Source organism: Microplitis demolitor, chromosome 1, assembly GCF_026212275.2.
Source record: "Microplitis demolitor isolate Queensland-Clemson2020A chromosome 1, iyMicDemo2.1a, whole genome shotgun sequence".
Lineage (NCBI taxonomy): Eukaryota > Metazoa > Arthropoda > Insecta > Hymenoptera > Braconidae > Microplitis > Microplitis demolitor.
In genome coordinates, this window is record NC_068545.1 from 6689799 (window position 1) to 6712577 (window position 22779).

Consider the following 22779-nt stretch of genomic DNA (forward strand, 5'->3'; position numbering starts at 1 on the left):
ATTTATCAATAATAATATTTTTAGTTGTAATTTTTTTTTTTAAATTATAAAAAAAAAGCCTTAAACAGTCAAAGTGAGCGACTAATGGTACTGAGCGGGTATAAGGGCTTTTACCTTCGGTTTGAATTAATTTACTGACTAATCAGTGTATTTAGCTTCACGGCAGTAAAGAGTGCCATCTGTACTTGGAAGGTTGTTCGATAGACAGAGGTTGATTGCAAGTTATAATCAAAGATTATTATTTATAATACACTATTATTACGGTAAGTTTAAAATATTATAACAAACAAAAGTTAATTTATGTACTGTAATGAAACTTATTTATTTTTCTCAATTGAATATGAGTAGAATAATTCTGAAATGTTTTTGTGTATGCAGTTGATTTACATTTTAGGTAATGCATAACTTGAAATTATCTTATTAATTATTTTGTGTTTATAAACATAAATATCATTATTGTTTTCAGATAAATGTTTATAATCATTTTTAATGGAAAATTACTATAATTTAACAGACAATTACTTGATGATACTGGAATAAAAGACTTTTTAAATAAATTAGACTTTCGCAACCCATTTAATGGATTGAAGAATTTAAATCAACAAATCGATGTATCCAAAAATGCAGTGAATATGTAGAGGGTGAAGAAATACCACTCGGTTACAGAATGGAGAACGTATTTGATCAAAAAACTTGTATATATGTTGATTCTATTTTCATCAACGGCTTAATATATGATCATGGTATGAATTTTTGTATTTTTTAATGTGCATTAATCAATAAATACTGATTTTTCTTCGCATCAAAAACTGAATCAGTAGTTATGACTAATTACATCTGTTACGATCACTATTTTATTCAGTAACAATTTCATTGATTTGCAATGATATACTTGGGACTATTTACATCAGTGAATATTAATTGATAATCAGTGAATATTCACTGATTCAGATTAAAAGAGTGGGTCCGTTTCCCAGACTAAACCAGCATTATTTTGTCTTGGTTCTTTTCTGTGATAACATTGAATTCACTCACAAAAATTATTACTATTGTTATGATTAATTATTATTAACATACCTCATGAGTTCGAAACTAATGCACAAATGGTTTCTGAAGTAAAAGTACTCCAGCATGTGTATCACATTGTGTTGCGAATCCGCGTCAAGATCTTTCTTCCTCAGATGATCTAAGATCCTCACCTCAATAAGAGCTTGATGATGGAATCTCTTTTTATTTCTATTAAAACAGACATTCATAAATTTTATTAACATAATATCTTATATTTATATAAGTAAAATACTTACGGTTTTAAAGATAATTGTTACGGAAATTGATTAAAATTCATGAATATTGATTTATTCAGATAATTTAAAAAATTAAAGCATAATTTTTAATGAAAAAACAATATGACTGTTTAGAAATATGTTCTATGTAATTAATCATGATATTGAGTTGAATTTAAATTTAAAAAATGCAGTTCTAACTTTGTTTAAAAAAACCTTAATTAGTTTTTAATAATCGCGAATTTATCAAAATCTCGCTATGAAATTTATCGTATGTAAAATCTAATTATGCATAAAAAAAAAAGAATTTTTAATTAAAATTCAGGTTTTGAAAATAACCAGCTTTAAAATAAATATTATTTAAAGTTAATTGACTTATAAACAATAAAAGCAGCAATTATCTAAATAAATAAAATAAAATACATTGTGATTTGAATCTTCATGACATTTATCACTTTGAAATTCAAAGTTATTTAAAAATAAAGTACATGAATAAGTCAATTTATATTTTTTATTTCTGATTGACTTGAAAGTATTAATAACTTCAAGTAATTTGCTTTAAATTTAAATAAAAATTTTAAACAGTACGCGTTAAGATATTATATAAAATATGTATTTTTATTTAATGTACCTGATTATCTTGATGGCGATATGCTGACCGGTTTTATGATCTAACGCTCGAATAACTTGCCCAAAGCTTCCTTTCCCTATTACTTCCAATATTTCATATCTAGTAGTGTAAAAAAAAATAATATTTATACATTTATAAGAAAAAAAATTTCTCTTACAAGTCATTGTATTGATTTAAATAATTAACAAACCTGTAAGATATATGATCGTGCGGAATTTTATGGTAACTTCCCGTATCATCGTCATATCCACTATTTTCGGCACCCTCTTCACCATGAATTTTACACGCCGACAATCCTAAATACCAAATCTCCGAATATTTTTCAATTTCAGTACGCTCGTACTCAGTCAGTCGTGAGCCATAATATTTGGCTGCTTCTTGTGGTGTCATGGGTAATCTACGTCCTATTTAATAGACAGTATTTATTCAGTAATTATAATTAAGAAAGATATTTGAGATAATTAAGCAACAAGTAGCTATCACGAAAGAACAATATTCAAGATGTATTGACTTAACAATCAACATTAATTTAGTTTAAGGTCGTGGGATTTTATGACAATTATATATTCAAACAAATAAATAAATAAATCATAAATAGTACTTAATCTTTTACTCAAGACTTTAGAAACATACATAGAAAGAAATAAACTTTAACCTTTAAATGACACACGTCTGTGAAAAGACATATGTGTCATACGGTGACATTTTGACCCCGCCTGAAAAAGTGACCAATATTCTAATAGTTTCAAAATTTCTCTTTCAATAAATTCTGGAACATGGTTCTACTTTTACAATGTAGCCTAAACTTTTATCATTTTTAACTTGAACATAAATTGACTAATTTAAGATAATTTTGGTCTCGTACACTGAGAAAAAAATACCTATTGCATCGTTAATTTTATATCTAACGCGAGGAATCATTTTCTTGACAGGAGAAAATCAAAATTCATTTACACTACTGCAAAAAAATATCAAAATATCTTGAAATAAACTTGGCTTTTTTCGATTAGGAAAATTATTTTGAATGACATCTTCAAATTTTTACATAAAAAATTAATTAGATTGAAAATTTTGAATATAATAATCTCTTGTGGTAAAACTATATAATGATTCGAAATGATTTGTCTTCTCTCAGTGTGAGTATATTTTTGAAAAAACATCTTCATTCTGAACGATGAGTATTGAAGTTTTTGAGAAAATAAATTGTATGCCTAAATTGACAGATAACGTGACTAACCCCATTTTTAAAGGAAAAATTCAAAAAATTAAATCGATTGAAAATTGTGTGGAGTCGCAATGGCATCTGGTGTCATTTAAAAATTACAAGTTTTTTTTTTAAACATACTAACGAAGCGATAAATAGTTTATTTAAGATATTAAAATTTTGACTTCTGAAACAGCTTAAAATTTTGGAATCTTAGTTTGAATAAAAATTTTTGAGGCTGATTTTAGATTTAAAAACTTTTTGTTAGTAATTTTGGATGAGCTAAATCATCTCAAGCTTATAGGTTACCCCCATGTACAATTTCAAAACAATTTCATAAGGCAGGTTTTATTTAATTATTCTTCTACATTATTGTATATTCTAAAGTTTTGAAAATTAGATTGAATTTCCGGGTCGAAAAATTTGATTTGTTTTAATATCAAATACGAATTTTAAGCTATTTAAATTTTCTGTTTTTATCTATAGACCAAAATCAGACTTTTACTGTCTATTATTTTTATTTGATCGTCTTTAAATCCAAAAAAGCTCAAAATTTATGATCCTAGTTAGCAGACAATTTAAAATTTTCGGATTTTTTTTTAACAAATCAAAAAAAAAAAAAAACGAAAAACTAAAAAATGCACATGTAGAAAATTAAAAAATCTATGGGTGCAATTTTTTTAAATATTTGTTTTTCATAATTTATCGTTTAGCAAAAAATCAAAAAATTATTAGACGTCGGCTAACTTCTGTATCATTAAAATTTTTACAAAAATTTAAAGACGACCGATTAGTTATACCGAAATCAGATCAAATTTTTCGACTCAGGACTGCAATTAATATTCACATATTTAAATAATTGTCTGAAAATCCCATTACACGTTTTAATAGTTTATTCATATCATATATTTTTGAAAATTATTATTGTTATTGTTATTTATTTATTTAATAAACTTTTTTCTTAACATACCATAAGCATCAACGTGGACACTTGTGTTGAGTGGATCATGCAGGGGTACATTGTTGTGGTTATTATTAGAGGCGGAGTGGTTTCCATTGTTGTTGTCAGTCGTGTCCCGCGATGTTTTGCTATTGCTGAGTGACGGTAGTTTCTGTAACAAAAAAAAAGAAAAACTATTAATAATAAATTCAAAATATCAATTTAATTATTTATTTATTTATTGTTATTTTTTTTTTGTATTGTTTTATCTAGCCGTAGATTTTCATGTCAGAAAACTTAAAAAAAAAAAAAAAAAATAAATAAAAAGTAACATAAATATTGCCGCTGTTTTGGTGAAGATGTAAATTACTTTCAGCTAAGAGTGCGGATTTATTTTTAGATAATTATTTCTCTCACCCCCTCTAAAAAAGCAACTAAGAGACATGAAATATTTTTTTTTCTTGTTACCCTCGTTTATATCTTTTCAGACTCTTCCGTTCTCTTTGTATACTTGTGACACTCAACTAGCCACGTATCACATGAAAATAAAAATAAAATAAAAAAATAAAAATACATAAAACGTACTCGCAACAGTATGATAACGTACGTCACTAGAGGAATAGTATTTTATAATAAACTTGACACTAATTATTTTAAAAATTAATCAGAAATATTTTGAAAACACTTTTGTCATTTATTTCAATAATACCAGTAGCATTCCATATTTCTATTGGTCAGCAGTATTTCATAATCAACAAAAATAACTTTTTCTAAACTTTAACTAAATAGTATGTAATGTAACTCGTTGGCGTTTGGTCCACTATTTTTCTAAACTGTCACAACTAATAACAAAAAATGTCAAGCTTTTAATGGATAACTATGTTCTATTACAAACTTTGCCATTTACTAAGTACATAAAAATATAAAAAATATAAAAAACAACCAAATACACAAGCCAGAAAAATATCTCGGCAATTTCCACGCTCGTTATTGATCCAATACTGGGTCGTTGCATACTCATAAAGTTTCGTTAAAAAAACAAAAAGAATTTAAATTTAATATATATATTTTACGGTGGCTTGACAAATTTTTTTTTAAAAAAGAAACAATTTATTTAATACTTCAAAAAAATTTCAAAACTCGTGTAATCTTTTGAAATTAAATTTTTGAGATGAAACGGTGAAAATTTTGTCTTTTTACCGGACACTAATTTTTTTAAGATAAGTGAAAAAAAAATCCAAATTTCTTTTAGCCGCCCGCATATATTTATATAAATATATTTTATAAAAAAAAAAATCCGATTTTTTCAACATTTAAAAAAATGTTAAAAATCTTAAGTGACCTCTAGAAATTAAATTTTTTGAGTTTAAACTTTATAAAACTTTTTTTTTTATATTTATACCTCCACTAACTTTTTAAAGGAGTGAAATCCCAATTTTTTCAAGCCGCCCTAATATCTATAAACAAATAAATAGATTTTAGGGTGGCTCAAAACAAAATTAAACATGAAGAAACACCCGATTTTTTATGATACTGAAATTATCCGACGTCTGATAATTTTTAGAATTTTTTCAAAACGATAAATTAAGAAGAAAAAATATTTTCAAAAATTGCACTTGTAGTTTTTTTAAATTTCCTACATGTGCATATTTTTAGTCCTTCTTTTAAGAAATTTAATTTTTGAGTTCAAACTTTATAATCATTTTTTTTTTTCATACCCTAACTTTTCAAACGGTGAGTAAAAAAAAATTGAAAGCCGCCCTAATACATATTTATTAATATATATAATGATATAATAGTATTAATAACGCCTAAAGGTTTGAACCTAATTCAAGTGCGTTATCGTAGTCTATTGCAATGTGTCAACGAGGTCTGTCAACGACCCTCCCACTCGGTTAACGACTCCGGAAAGTCGCTGAATGGCTTTTTCCGTGCTCCTATTACCCGATCACTTGCCGTTTGTCGTATCATATGACTATAATCCAACGGTAGTAATAGTAGTGTGCTGCTGGTGGTGTTATTTTGCCAAGCTGTTCAGGTGCTTTTCTAGACTAGGTGTCTCCTGTCAGGATCGATGGTATTCCAACATACAACGATCACTGTAAAATAGTGGGCAGCCCTGAACAGGCAATTATTCCTCACCGACTATGTGGTTTACCTTGTGCTGGCGCATCACCACTGGTGTCCAAGCCTTTCTAATACCGTATGTAGTTGATGGTGCAGTAATAACAACAGCAACATCAATGCCTAGCAATAGCAAAAGCACTGAGCGACTATCTATTCAAACTTTCGTATGTATACTACACGTACATACATATATATGTCTTCAGAGAAATAACTGTATATACACCTACTCAGGCTTATATCCCGTGTAATGAACATACATGTGGGCGTAGTCAACGCCAACATATATTTACTATGTCGCGTTACATTAGGTAAGAACAGAAGCCTTGTTAGGAAATTTTAAAAGTAACTTAATAATTATTTTTGACACTTTTACTTTTATATTATATCAGTATTTATTTTTTTCATTTCATCATTTCTTTGGATGTTTCAAATATAAAAGACAGGGTACGGCGGGCAAAATGAAGGAATTGTAATTTTTTATTTAAGATAGAAAATTTTTCATTGCGATTGTAACTATTATTTAATTTTGACCTGCATTTTTCTCCGTGTAGAAATTTTTTTTCTACCTTTTTTAGGGAGTACCCCATTTTGCTCGCAAAAATAAAAATTTTCTATTTACTTCGAATATTTAAAAAAAGAAGATCAAACATATTTGAGTCCTCGAAAAGACATTAAGTACCTCGTTTGCCCCCCCCCCCCCCCCCATAAAATGATTCCATACTCAAATTATGTATGTAATTTCTTAAATTATATCACAATGATATAATATGTAAGTTTATGTCAACACACTGGAATTTAAAAGACACAAGAATAATTTTCAATAAAAGTTATGGAAACTCTGTTCTATCTCGCTCAACTTTTTTGACTGTTTAGCATAATTTTATAAAAACGAGGCTCCAAGGGATTCATAAAGTTGCATTCATATGTAATGGCCCATCAAAAGTTATTCGAGTGTATCCAAACAAACAATTTGTCGACTTGAGTCTTGACTCATCTCATCAGTAAACTCGCGTTCAACAGGATTTATTTACTCTAGCTTTCTGATTCAAGATAAACTTCTTCAGCTGACTCTACTAAAAAATTCAAAGGACCCTCGAGATTGTAATGACATTTGACCATTTACATATTTCATTGTCACTTCTTTTTTTTTTTTTTTTTTTTGACAATAGAAAAATTTTCTTCACTGTCAAAAATTATGATTTACGTGACGACTTGGTTGTATATCTGGTTGATAAATTTTATTATTTAGTATTACAATGGAACGGTTATTTATATAATTTTGAAATATTAAAACCTGTTTGAAGTAAATTTTTTATGGACCATAAATCTTAAAAAAAAAAAATAAATCTCAAGTGGAATCTTGTGTTTGTCGTAAGCAATTATTTGATCTGTAATAATCCAAGTTTATTATCTCGAGCTATTGTAACTCGATTGGAAAATTGTCTGTGACTTGTATATATCCTACAAGAGAAGTAATTTCATCTTTACTTTATTTTTTTAGTCACCGCCTCTAGGCATGAAGTAGAAATGATAGGACAAGAATCTCGTGGTCAACCACACTCGCGGCAAATTCGTAACAATTAATTTCAATTAAAGTTCCATTTAGTACGGCGCAGATAAATCAAGTAGAGTGACATCAACATGCCTTGAAGCCTCTTCATATCGTCCAGCCGGTTTAACAAATTGTCGTTTTAATAACCGAAGGCGTTTATACCATCGCTTGAACGCATCTTTGTCTTCCTTGTTCTCTAATATTTATTATTATTATTATTATTATTTGATTAGAGAATATATATGTAGCGTCATAGTTCATCAATAATCGCATGAGATTCAAGCTCTAATCCCGCTTTCTTCTGATATGACGTCCTCTACTCTATCACCATAATATTTCTATACATTTTTTGTTGTCATCGATATACGTATTTACTATCGAGTTCAGGTACAATAGATTCTTTCATTTCGTTTTTATTTACAATATACAATCACTGTCTATTATCTTGTATACTAAAAAAATTTTATTCATTTTCAAAGATAGGGGGACCGGGTCACGACGGCCCCCTTGAGTCGGTAATTATTTTGTATGGCTTTTAATCTATAGGTCAACTTCATTTGGTCCTTTCTTAAGCAAATTCATTAAGGTTTTATCAAAACTCAAAAAAAAAAAAAATTTTTTTCTGGAACACGATGGCCCCCCTCAAAAAAAAAAAGCTCAATTTTTTTTTATTAAAAAAAAAAAAAAATTTTAAGCACAAATAGACTATTTCCGTGCCTTTATAATCCTATGGACTTCAAATTTATTAAAAAAAATTTTTTTTTGTTCAGAAATTGGTGTCTCGTTTTACTCCATATTCTCATATACGTACTTGATTTTGACATGACTTTAAATTACCGAGTGATGAATAAATTAAAATGTATTTTATTTCCTTCCATTTCAATTATTCTCTCTAATTCCCATAAATCAATTAATTTAATAACTAATAGCTATTTAAAAAACTATAAATTTTAATTGTCAATCATTATTTATCATTGATAATTATTTTTTAAATACTTCAATTTTCATGTCAAGGCTTTAATGAACTTATAACCTATAAAAAACTAATTGAGATTCTCAAAAGAATTAGTATCATATTTTAAAAATATATCCAATTCAAATCTAACTGAATATTTTGACTAATTACATAAAAAGTTTCTATTTTTAATTAGTCGCATGTATTTTCATTAATAATTACCCTTCAATTTATATTTTTGAATTACATTATATCAAAATCAAAATTATTTTTGAAAATAAATAAAAATTTTATTAATACAGAATTTATCAGTAATTAATTTATTGGTTAATAGAAAACTTAATAATTAAATCTTTCCATTACCCATGTAAAAAAAAAATTCCAAAAAAGTTCAATATTCAAAACTTCGAAACTTGAGACAGATTATAACTTCGAGTAGAATTTTTTTGATCTTTCATAATTTTGATAATAAAAAAAAAAGTTTATCTATGATTTTATATGAGCAAATTTTGAGTAAAAAAAGAACGTTTTTAAAAAACTTTTTCAAAACGTATTTATACAACATTTCACCCTCATTCCGAAAAAAGTTCCATTAGAAACCAATAGCCTCATAGGAATCATAAAACGTTCATAAAAAATTTGAAATTAGAGTTTTCTTCAACTTTTTCAGAACTAGAGTTAAGTGTAGTAAAACAACGTTTCAAGAAATATGTTTTGAAATCGTTCTTTTTTGAAACAAATTTCGCTCATAAAATCTTAGATAAACTTTTTTACTGTAAAAATTACAAAAGTTCAAAGTTTCACTTGGTTTTAATCCGTCTCAAGCTTAGAAGTTCCATATGTCAAACTTTTTTGGAATCTTTTTAGAATGAATTTTTTTTTACACGGGATGTATTGATGTTTTTGGTGTTTAAATTAAAAACAGTTAACAAATTTTTAAATTTATACGCGAACCAGCGAAATATTACCAATAAAGGATCTGATCTGCCTTCAATTATACTCAAATTATAAGTAGCGATAAAAAAAATATATGTTTTAACAAATATATAATATTTTGAAACAATAAACAATAAAATTTGCATTGAATATTGATGTGAAATTATGACTTGTCAAGTATTAAATTTTTTTTCTTTTCATACTTGATTATAATGATTGATAATAAAGATTATTATGTAAATGAATATTTACTGATGTGTACAAAACAATATCAGAGCAGAGCATAATTCCAATCAATAAGAGATTAATTCAATACCAATGATTTCATCGTATCCGTGTTGAATATATATATTGAATACAAATATAGCAAGTAAAGCTGGAGCTGGACACTTGATAAAAGCCGATTGGTGAATCAGGTTTTGGCCGTTAGTTCATTTCACATGAATAACCATTCGATCCATTGGGGATTATCGGATGTATTTTTGGCCTCTATATATAAGGTTAAAGAAGTACCATCATATCATAAAGCCAGAGGGGTTTATACTAAACTTTAAAAGTCGGTTTAAAGCTACTTGCAGACACGTGCCGGTAGCAAGTATAGACGTCATCAAGCCTCTAAGCGATTTGTCGGTCAGAATATACTATCGCTGACCTAGTTGCAACAACTTCAGGTGCACTCTCAAGCTTACTGATCCGAAAACGTGTTCAGGTATTTTTTTTTTTTTTAATTGTATTTTGTGTCGTATAAAAATAATCATGTTATCACAATTATTTATCTTAATCCAGTTTGAAATCATGACGAATCCCGGATTGAAAAATTGGATTTATTTTAAATCAAATGAAAATTTTAAGTTGTTATTATTATTCAATTTCATTTTTTATTTGTATTCAATTAAAATGTGAAATTTAATGTACTTAAAGATCAGAACGTTCTTCGCGCAACGAAAAAAAAAATTGGAAAGTAAAAAATCTACTTCGATTTTTGAAATATTTCGCATATACCTGCATGAAAATACCATATTTGATAAACATATAATTAATATGGGACCATATAAGTGGCCAAAAACGATATATATTTTCTTTTATATAATATAGTAAGTTTTAATATAATTAATTATATACGTAAGTTTATAAGTTAATACATGTATTATATATTTTTATAATCATATATGTAAACTTATAAGTTAGCACATATATGTATTACATATATTGATAATTATATATGTAAATTTGTAAGCTAGCACACACACACACACACACACACACACACACACACACACACACACACACACACACACACACACACACACACACACACACACACACACACACACACACACACACACACACACACACACACACACACACACACACACATATATATATATATATATATATATATATATATATATATATTCTGAACACAATATTTGAATCTTATAACAGAGAGAGGAAGACAGAAAAGAATATATTTTATTTATTCTTACATATATGGGAAGACTTATATGGTTCTATATATCGAAAAATATATAAAGTTGAATACATGGTACATATATCGTGCGATATAATGATGAATTATATATGTATTCTTATTTGTTTTTATATATAAATAACATTTATTTTTAAATATATTAAAATTATAAGTTTTCAAATAAATAAATAATATATTGAAGTTGTACGAAAATATATGAAATCATATTAGAGAAAGCAAATATATAAATATAATAAAATCGGCCAAAATCTACATATAGTTCTATATAATATTTCATGTATTGTCACCTATATATTTATATCCGCAACATATATATTTTTTAATATATGTTTACCATATATGATATTTTCATGCGGATAGATGCTAGTGTGTTAGTCGAAAATCTTAGACCGCCGCCAATTTCCGGAACTAACCCTTGTCAAATTAACCGAGTTCTGTCCATATTATTCCTTATTTAGATTGTATTCAGACATGTTTTCAATTATTTGAAGTCTGATTTTGATCGCCTCTAGATCAAAATTATAACTTTTTCTCATAGAATATTGCCTACTATTGTTTTTATCCAGACTTGTACTGCCTATTATTGTTATCAGTCTATTTTTGATCGTCATAAAATTTTAGTAAAAATTTAAAAACAGGCCGATTGGTACAAATACAATCTAAGTAGACTAGAATCAGATCAAATTTTTCGACCCGGGATTATCTGAACGTTCGTTTAGTGTTTAGATAATAATCGCTTAAAAATAAATTGTAATATATAGATAGATAGATAAATAAATAAGTGAATGAGTTAAGAGAAAATAGTTTAAATGGGTGTAAAAACTTGATTATTTAGTTTTCTAGTTAGATTCTTTAGTTCATCTTATAACCGACTTACGACCATGTAAGGTCCGAGAAACGTTCAAGAGAATATGAGCGAAAAAATAAAATAAACAATAAAGAAACATCAAGATCTGGTTTTCCACCGACATAGAAAACCGGACGTCTCGTCTAAGGGATAAAAAAAATTTGGTACATACAAGTATAATTAAAATAAAGTTAAAAAAAAAAATAATAATAATAACAATAATGGACAAGTAATGCAGTCAGTGAGTCAGTCTTAACTTTTTTGCAGAGTAGAACAGTTGTTAAAAAAAATAAAGTGTTATGTACTGTAAGCAAGATAAACGTTTAAATTTGACAAACGGTTAAATTCGTAATGTAAATTATTTTTAAGCGGAAACCGTTGTAGTCTCTGACAACAACCATTGGAATAAAGGCTTATATTTATTTTATTATTTTTCTCTTACTAACTCACTCACTCACTCTCATTTGCGCCAGATGCAGTAACGGGATTGGATTTCAGTATACAGAAGCTCATAAAGACAATTCTAGCGGTTTGCACAGGATTCATTTTCATGATAATTTATAAAACAGGCTTGAGAATTTAAAATTTTATCACTACAAAAAAAATGGTTCGAGTCTATGATATCCTAGTGTTAAAATTATTTCATGTTAAACGGTGTTTAAAAACAAAGCTGATTTTTGAAGTATCAGAAGTCGATTGTATTTCAAATCCAGAAAAAAATTTTTTATTGTTTCAAAAATTAATGATACGACAGCTTTTTGAGGAAATAGATTTTTATAATTTAAATGGATACTAAGTAGGCCAAGTTAGCCGAAAGTAACTCAAAAATGGATGAAAAACCCATTTGATTCTTACTTTTGGTTAAATCGACTTCATTAGTATCCATTTAAGTCAAATTTGACTTGGTTTTGGCTTAGTTGACTTAAATGTTAATCCGAAAATTCAAATTTAAGTTATTTTTTGACCCGGGTAACATACAACACAAAGAAAAAAAATGGCACATATGGAAAATTCCTATCTGTTGACTAAAAAAAATCCCGATGTCACATACGAATAATCCAGATGTTAAAGTGATAAAAATATCCATTTTTTCTGTGTAAGTACTAATACATTATATTTGTAAGTTTTTAAAACTTTTTATAACTGCTGCTAATTTGAAAATCTTTTTTTATTGAATATTTATAGGGGAGAGAGGGGGTACCTATGGAAATACTAAGTTTTCGATGACTAAAATACGCCAAATCTTTTTGTTTTTAATGATATCCAAGGTAAATAGACAACATTTTTAGCTGCCGTTGATAAATAAAATTTTCTTTTCTGGCGGGCAAAATGGGGTATCCTTTAAAAAAGTTGAAAAAAAAAAAAAAAATTCTGAAAGTTGATCAAATTTCATTGAATTATATTTTTTTTATGTAAAATACATACAGAAAAATTACATTTCACATCATTGGTGGCTAAGAAGGGAGAAAAATTTTTTTTTGTGGGGCAGAAAGGTCCCCTCCAAAAAATGATAATTTTTTTTTTTAAATTGAATTGTTATCAATTAAAAAATAAAATATTATTTTCGAATATTTTTAGTGGCTAAATTTGCCCCAATTACAGGAAATCAGCCAAAAAATGAATTAACATTAAAATTTTTTTTTAATTGGACGATAAAAATATGAAAGAATCCTTTTTCAGAACTTTCGGTTGGTCCATTTTGCGCCAGGTGTTATGGGTAGGGCTAAAAATGCGGAAATATATTTAATTTTTTTAGTTTGACGATAAAAATTTGAAAGAATCATTTTTTCGATTTTTGGGCTGATCCATTTTGCCCCAGGTGTCTTGCGTATGACTGAAATTGCTCAAAACTATCGGATATACAGTAAGACGAAAAAAAAAAATTTTTTTTTTACTAAATTTTGGGGGTACCCCGTTTTACTTACCCTACCCCCTTTTGCCCCCTCCCCTTCCCCTTCCCATATTTACGCGGAACTTAGGACATGAGTAAACGCAATGCGGCATTTGGATTACCAATGGCTTACTGTTGGTCTTACAGAAGGAAGTCACAGACACGTGAATGTATTAAAACAGTGGCTGAACTGTGTTCTTTGACAGCACTAGTAGGCTTAGCAGTTTTTTTTTTTTTTTTTTTTTTTTTTTTCAAATTTCATTTTCTTTTTAATCTTGTTTGGTTCTCTTTTAAATTTCTGTTACTCCCATCCTGATGTTTAGATAGACTTGGAATGGATCCAGAGAATGCTTCGAGAATGTGAGAAAAACAGTGTGGGTCTGGAGATACGATAAAGTAAGGAAAGAAGAACTTGACTTGGATAACGACATTTTCTTCTCTCTTGTTGGTAGAAATAATGTCGATTAAGTCTCGAGTACACTTGCAACAAATTATTATCCCGAAGAGGTTCAAGATGTCAATTGTGCTTTTGTACAAGTTGATTATATTTTATAACATTTATATATAAAATATAGAAGTGTGCGAATCAGATTTGAATCGAATATATCTGATGTCGAAGTTCGAACTATTCGCATACCCCTAATAAAATATCATAATAATATTAAATGCAAGAAGAGAATAAATTTTTCTTCTTTTGTTTCAACAATATAAAGATAATGTAGATTTGATATTTAAATATAAATAATAATGTAATGTAACAGACTCTCAATGATTTAACTGACAATGATAACTTTTATTTACAAGTCGTACATATGCAAAAACGACTGCTGAATACAGATGATAATGCGTTCTCAACATCAATTGCACGTCTATACACGTACAAATGGTACACCGGAAATCACGTGACATTACGACGGAAACAACATCAATGTATCGTCAACGACGATGATCATTCTGATGATAATGACGAGGATGATGATGATGATGATGATGAAAATATGGTTGAACATTGGGTCAAGTCCAATGTCAATTATTATAATAATTATTGTTACTGAAGTTAATTACAAATTTGATTGATAGTAAATTTGAGTTTTAAGGCGGATGCAAAAAATAATTGTTTAAATGAGCTCTATCGATTCGAATTACAGACATTTAATATTTCCGCTTAGGGCGATCCCTTTGATAGGCTCACGGTTACATTGGGAAAATTACTAACCAGGTGGTGAGACGTATAGGTATGAAAATATATGTGTCTATATATATACACACATGTATCTATAAATATATAATGATGTTTAGTGCAATAACCTTTATTCTTTACTAGGTTTATCAGCTAAACCGGTTAGTATGGAAAAAAATTGTCACTAAAAATAATTCTCATGTAATCAATGGAATAGATTATTTTAAGTATGTGTTCAAATTTTTTATCACTATTTTTTTATGCTTCATAATATTGGATTTCTTGGTGCAAGAAATTTTTTCTCCCTGAGTCAAAAAAAAAATTCTAGTTTGGACCTCAAAAAATTAAATTCCAATGATTTTTTATTTATGGGACAAAAAATGATACAACATTGGCACTATAAATCCTCAGTAAGAATTATGAGGTCTAAATGCGAACTCTTCATCGGTTTTAAATTCTAACGAAGCTCTCAAAATCCTCAAAAAATAAATTATCGTTTTCTGGAATTAGAAAATTTTCGAGTTGAAAAAAAAATCTGAGTACTTACAAAAATTTATATGTCCAATAAAATAAAGTCATTAATTTATTATTATTATTATTCGTTTTTATATATTCCTGGACAAACTTTTAATAGGTCTAAAAAAAAAAATTTTTTTAAACTTCCTAAATAATGGAGAATACAATATCAAACATTTAGTCCTCAATAAATTTTTGTATTTTGATTGAAAAAATGTATACTGAATTTTTTTCAGGTTAACTATTTTCTTATAGTAAACATTATATTTTTTTGAATGGATATAAGAAAAAATAAATATTCATTTTCATATGTTATACTTTTTAGAGGTTCCGGTAATTTTTCAACAAATTCGTAATTCATTAATTATTTTTGAGTCAATTTTTTTGAAATTCTCGGTCTAAAGTATTTATTTCTTACGAAAAAAAGTGAGGGAATTTACATAGGTTACGTCATTTGAGAAATTGAGGCCTAAATCTGGAGCAGTAAATTTTTTTATATTATGAGGATTTTGAGGTCCTCGCAAAAATTTTTTTTTATACGTTTAGCCCTCAATTATGTAAAATCGCCCGTAACTACAACATTGAGGCCTAAATTAGAATTACTTTCCACAGAGTTCTCAATCTCCAAAGTCCAGCTTGTCCCTTAAATACCTCACGTAGTATTTTGAGATTCAACCTGGAATTTGTTTTTTGACTCAGGACCGCCTCAAAAAGTTTTTTGTAATAAGTAAAAATTTTCTTGTGACGAGTAAAAATTTTTTGCACCAAAAATCCTTCTTTTTTAGGCAAATATATACAAACATTTAAAAAAATAAAGAAAAAAATAAATGATCATAAAAACCAGCACTCAAGAGAACGGAAGTATAACTTTTACGGTCGATGAAACAAGACTAGCATTAATTCCAAATGAAAATAAAAATAAATGGAAGTTAAGCTGTAGGTCAATGTGGTATTTGAAAACCTAGAGGCAACCATTTATGATTCTGTTCAACCTTCGCAAAAACATATTCGGAACTTTTTTTCAATGCTTATTAAATTCCTAACCACGTGCATATACATTTAACCTTTAACTATATAGGTATATATATGAATATATATATATATTTATAAAAAAACATTAAAAGTTGTTTGAGTTAGTTTCGTTTTATCTTCGATAGTTAGTCGGATTATCAGGAAAAGTTGTGGCCATATTTATCCGTACGTCGACCTCACATAAATTTTTTATTTTTTTTTTTAAGATCTACTATCGTAGTTTTAAAAATTGTAATCACTATATATACTATTAGTCATTTTTTAAAATATTTTCTCAGTTCTCTTTACTACTGAACTGAACTTTGACAACTTTTACTCACGACATTTTCTGCTAAAGATAAGAAAAAAAAATACATTTATATCTGTCAGTTTAAATATATTTTTGTTTAGCGGAAATAAATAAAAGATAAAATTCTAAGTGTATAAGTAAAATGATTATCCTGAGAAATAATTATGTCTTATGTACAACTGATAAATGATAATTTATATCATATAGGTTCTTTGCCCTCTAGATAGTATTATTTGCAGCTGGTCAGGGAACAGATACAATACATATAATAAATTGAGTGCAACGACATCATCACCTAATAATGCAAAGAAGATGATAGTAACAGAAAGAAAAAGGATAAGAAGTTTACAATTGATTGCACATGTATATAATCACATCAAATTGAGAGCAAAAGTGTAGGTCGGTATTTATAAATGGTTAAATTTATAGATACAGACAATGCAATAATTAGCAAGAGATATTAATATTTGTGTTTATGAGACATGAGACATTTAATGATTCGCAATAGACCACTTGGGAAATACGAATATGTTTGTACCTTAAATTGCATGCCTAAGTTGTAATATGAACGAGGAATAATTAATGGTAATTAATTGGTAAATTTATTTTTCAATAGTTTTCTTAGGATTACTCCGGAACCGCCAATAATAAAAAAATTTAAAGACCAGATCAAAAAACTAGACACGAAGCTACAATTTGCACTTTTTATTTTTGTCATTTGACCATTTTCTTTCGAGTTACAGTCAGCTGGAAATCACTTGAAAATTTGAAATTTGTTTAATATCCCTTAATTTTTATAACTAGTGTATAATTGAAAATTTTTTTTAAATTTTGAACTGCTATAATTTGATTCCCGGATACTTTCCAAAATCCCTGATATTTCCTGATTGCATTAAATTCCCTGATAATTACCGGTTTTCCCGGTTCGTGGCCACCCTTGTATATGAGTATGTTCTGATGATGCACAGAAAAAAAATTTATCTTGGGTCAAGAAAATATTCTGAAAGACAAACGTCTTCAGGAACAAAGCTAAGATTTTTTCTTGAGCCAAGAACTGGTTTTGGTTTAAGAAAATTTGTCTTTGTCAAAAGAAATTTCTACTTTATCCAAGAAAATTAGTTTTCAAAATAGTAAGGGTAATTTTTACTTGTCATTATAGATCAAAATTAATCTCTTACTTTTTACTCCCTAGAAATTTCAAATTTCTTCAAATCGAAGGTAAAAAAAACTGTCATATGACTGTCATGCATATAGCCCGTAATTATTTAATGTAAAGTTATTTTTATCATGAATAATATCGCAAAATTCGTGCCAAAATCGTCTTTGTAAAAATAACAAACATTACGCGTTTATTGAGTTTAAGTTATAATAAAAAAAAATTAATCAAACAGGTTTATTTAAATAAAACGATCAACTCTAATGTAAATAAATGTTTGTTATTAAAGATGTTGATTACCGATTGCACAAGTTTGGCGGTCGATGACACACTCAATGGCCTTGTGTCTTAAGTTGTCCCGCAATATGTATAATTAGACGGAGCAATGACCAATGTCGCGCACGCTACAGTTTTTTTTTCTACACAATATATTTTGAAAACTTTTTAAAACTAATTTACGTGATAAATATTCTAAGAAGTTTGTTTTTTTATTTTTAAGATAATTGCGCTAGTTTTATGACTTACTGGAATGAAATATAAAAATAAAGATAAAGTAAAATGTGAAAATATAATTGCGATAGAAAAAAAAATGTTGAGTAAAAGTATACTGCGATTTTAAAATAAAAATAATGAGAAAGAATTAATAATAATAAAATTAATTACAATATTGTAAAATACGTATATATTTATATATTAGTATACATGACCGACGAAGAATTTATTGTATTTATATAAAGAAATACTTATTGTGACAACTAACAATCGATCGAGTTACGTCTTTATTACGCTTATGGTTATGCTATAATGACATTTATTAAAGACAATAAGGAGTGTCTGACTATTGAATTGCAAAGATCTCCTTGACTCTGTCATAAATATCGTATGTATGTTATGATATTACTGCGGATGTGCGGCAACTTTAAAGAAGCACCTGGCATAATATTTTCTATACTTAGACTTGATATATAATTCATCTATTATAGACACAATATACATATTTTATTAGACTATGGGCGTATAATTTTGAACTACAAGTAAAAAATAATATTATTTGATTGAAAAATAAAATTGAATATTTGATTACGGGCATAACTTCAATATTTCGAGGAAAATGCAAAATGCTTTGGATAATTTAAATAAATCAAATCATGTAACGAATCATCGTCGTGCTTTTTACGTATAATATATTTTTGAATTATGTACATAATTGAATTTTTATTTCTTGACATTGACCTATTGCTTTATTGATTTTTGAATTAATTTAAAAATTTTTAGTTTCAAATTTTAATAGTAAAAGAAAAGACTCATAAATTATCTATCAAAATATTTGTTCATTATTATTTATTGACATTAATGTATAATCCGACTCTCATCACATATATTTTTAAATTTCACAGTAAAAAATATTGCGTATTTGTGTTAAAAACGGTCCGTGTTAAATTTTTTGAGTTGATTATTTTGTGTCAAATCAACACAATTCTCTGTGTTACTTAAAAATTTTTAATCGATTTACTAATCAATACTTTAAAAGTGTTACCTAGTATAAAAATCTATATTATCAACATTTATTAAGTGTTACTTTAAAATCAACACAAAAGTTTTGATGCGACAGTTGAATTGTGTTAAAAAAAATGTCTTCCTTCTATTCACGCGGGAAGCGCCATTAAGCATCAGTTCTGCTTGGTTAGTTATTATTTTTGTGACATTGATTTTAATTACTTTCAATTGGACATCAAAAATTAAGTTTACAAAGATCATGATTCGTATAGTTTCAAAAAAAAAAATATTTAAAAAATTGCATCTGTTACTTTTTCACTTTTCTACATGCGCATATTTTTGTTTTATTTTTTTTTTTCGTAATTGATTTGTTGATAAAAAAATTTGAAAATTGTTAGCTGTCAGCTAACTTTAGGATCATGTGTACTATCACAAAATAGTTCAATGTTAAATAATAATTGTTGACACTTTTTTTTGCGTCGCCATTAACATTTAAAAAGTGTTAAAGTTACTTCTCATATTAGTCGAATTTTGTGTTGAAATTTTAACACAAATTTTGTGTAGACCGTTTCTAACACACAGATTGTGTTGATTTTAATACAATATTTTTTACTATGTATTATTGACTTCAATAATTGTATTTTTTAATTTTTTTTTATCAATGTCATCTTTTTTTCACTGTTTTCATCTTAATCTCAAAATATTTAATAATTTTAAATTATAAAAAAAAAAGAAAAGAGGATTTTCGAATGTGAAATCTTAAAATTCTTAGAACTATTTATAAAATTTGAGATATCGAACAAATTGATGTATCAAATTATTTGAAGCCGTGAAAAAACGAAAGTTAAATACGTCAATAACTTTCTAACGATATTGAGTTCAAATAAAATAATTAATTTCATCAAATAGATATGATTTGGATAAAATTTTTTCTAATTTTTTTAATAATGACATAAGTGACATGAAAAGTGATAGATAAATTAGAGTCATTGTGACACAATCATAAGAATAATTAATATTATCTATATTATTAAGAGAACAAGTCAATTTTCGTGACAGACATATCTCTGTGATAAAATCAACAGAGCAGATTAAATTGGGTACCACTGGAAAAGTCTTGATTTGTATGTCATATATATTTAAATGATTCAAGAAATTCACATGTAATAATAACTTTAATATTTTTATTTTTCTTAGAAATTTAAAATGTTTGAATTTCGCGCTAATTTTTTTTTCATATTTCGAAATTAGAATTAAAAATTTTGTTAATATTTTGCAATAAAATGGTTTATTTATTTTTAAAAATAAAAAACACCAGCGCGGTAAATTTGAATTACAATAATGTACTAACAGCCAGAAATTTTAATCCCTTTGATACTTAATTTTTCAATACTAATATAAATTTCCATTTGAATAATTTTAAAACTAATTACTCTTCAACTGACACTGAAGCAGATATTATTTAAAAATGGACGATCGATTAATCCGCATAATAACTATATGATATTTATAAATTTTCAACTCTGCCAGAGCAGCGGATTAATAAAAGTAAATTCATTTTTGCAACAGAGCAGAATTCATTAAAATTTTAGCATATAAATTTAAAAAAAAAAATAATTTTTTTTTTAATTCAATCAATTCAATAACTAAATTGATGCGTCGAATGCAAGTTGTTGAAATTATAATAACTCAATAAATCAAATTATTTCAAGAATTTTAATCAGTTTATGTTTTAGGTAAATATTCTAATTGAATAAATTCAACTCAATTAGCAAACACGCAAAGAATTTTACAGTAGAAATTACTCTAATAACTCTAGTAAGGTAAAAGCCCTTATACCAGCTCAGTACCATTAGTCGCTCACTTTAACTGTTTAACGCGTTTTTTTCTAATTTTTATAAAAAAAAGTTACAACTACAAATATTATTATTGATAAAAAATTATTTGTGAATCTAAATATATTAAAATATCATGTATCAAATTATTTTATAATAAATGATAAATTTAAATTGAATGACTGTTTTCAAAATCGCGCTCAGCCGGGCATTTTTTACTTTAACGTTCATTCGTTAGATTAAATTTAGATTACGTCAAATTTTCTAAGAATTGTTATAACTATTTCTTATTAAATACATTTTTAAAATTCATTAAATTTTATATTATGAAAGATCTTATTTAAAAAATTAATAATAATTAATTATCAAGATTATTCTTCAAACTAAAATTTTATTCCAATGCTCGAAACTTGAAAAAATAAATATAAAAAAAAATATGGTTTTTCGTTTTATTTATTAATTTATATTGAGTGATTCAATCCCACACCAATGAAAAGTAAGCGTTTTTTTAGTATTTTTTATTTTTTTATTACTAATTATTATTCGCTTGTAAAATATGAAATATGTCAGTGACAGTTAATTTTTTTTTTCATAAAAATAAAAATTGATTTTTTTTCGTACCAGATTTATTTTAAATTATAGAGTAATTTTTAGCTAATGAAAAAAGAAAAAAAACTTTCCGTTCATGTACTTATTTTGATATATTTTTTATAAACGAATTAGTTTCATGCTTTCATAGAATTTAAAAGTTAATAAAGAAGTTTAATGATTTTTGATCAACTTATAATATCATATATAAGTATGAGTATAATTATAATTTAAAAAATTACGTGATATGAAATGATTCTTGTTGTTATCTGCTAGTATCTACTTGTGTGAAATCAAAGTATATTAATATCATTTTCAACACACTTCAGCACTTATTACAAGTAATATATGTACATTGAGTCTACTATTATAATAACGACGATGTAACGGTCTGTTGACGTTCTTGGATCTTTATTCTTTTATACAAACTGCAATGCTGACTAATTCATACGTGAATTTAGAAAGTTTAACGGATAAAAGAGAGGCTTATATAGCAAACCTAATTGTACAACTTGTGTAACAACTTCTCTTGGTTTTGTTTGCAGCTGCATCAACAGAGTTCCGCGTGCATTTTCCTCAACTGCGTCATTTGTTGTTAAATGTAAAGAAAAGTTTTGAGAAATTTGTTTTGTCTTGTAAAATACAAGTCTAATACATATTTTATAATTATTGAGTAATGATTCATTAATATTGTTAAATTAATTTTATTTGTGTGACGTTTGTGAGCATTTGTGAAATATTAATATATAATGCAATTGAAAAAAAAGAAAGATAAGTTTCAAATTTTCTGTGTGAAAAAATTAAAATGTCATCTGATAAAAATTAGAA

At 26.9% G+C, this 22779-nt stretch overlaps 1 protein-coding gene across 2 annotated transcripts in view; it reads right to left on the minus strand.

Moving 5' to 3' along the window:
- LOC103568531 (probable serine/threonine-protein kinase dyrk2) overlaps nt 1-22779 on the minus strand; it is a 164535-nt gene that overhangs the window by 10043 nt on the left and 131713 nt on the right. For both annotated transcript variants that reach the window (XM_014440978.2, XM_008545438.3), the window contains 4 exons: nt 4089-4230; nt 2105-2318; nt 1915-2013; nt 1078-1236 (listed from right to left, as the gene is read on the minus strand). In XM_014440978.2, coding sequence (XP_014296464.1) covers nt 1078-1236; nt 1915-2013; nt 2105-2318; nt 4089-4230 — 614 coding nt within the window. The remainder of the gene's footprint in view (nt 1-1077; nt 1237-1914; nt 2014-2104; nt 2319-4088; nt 4231-22779) is intronic.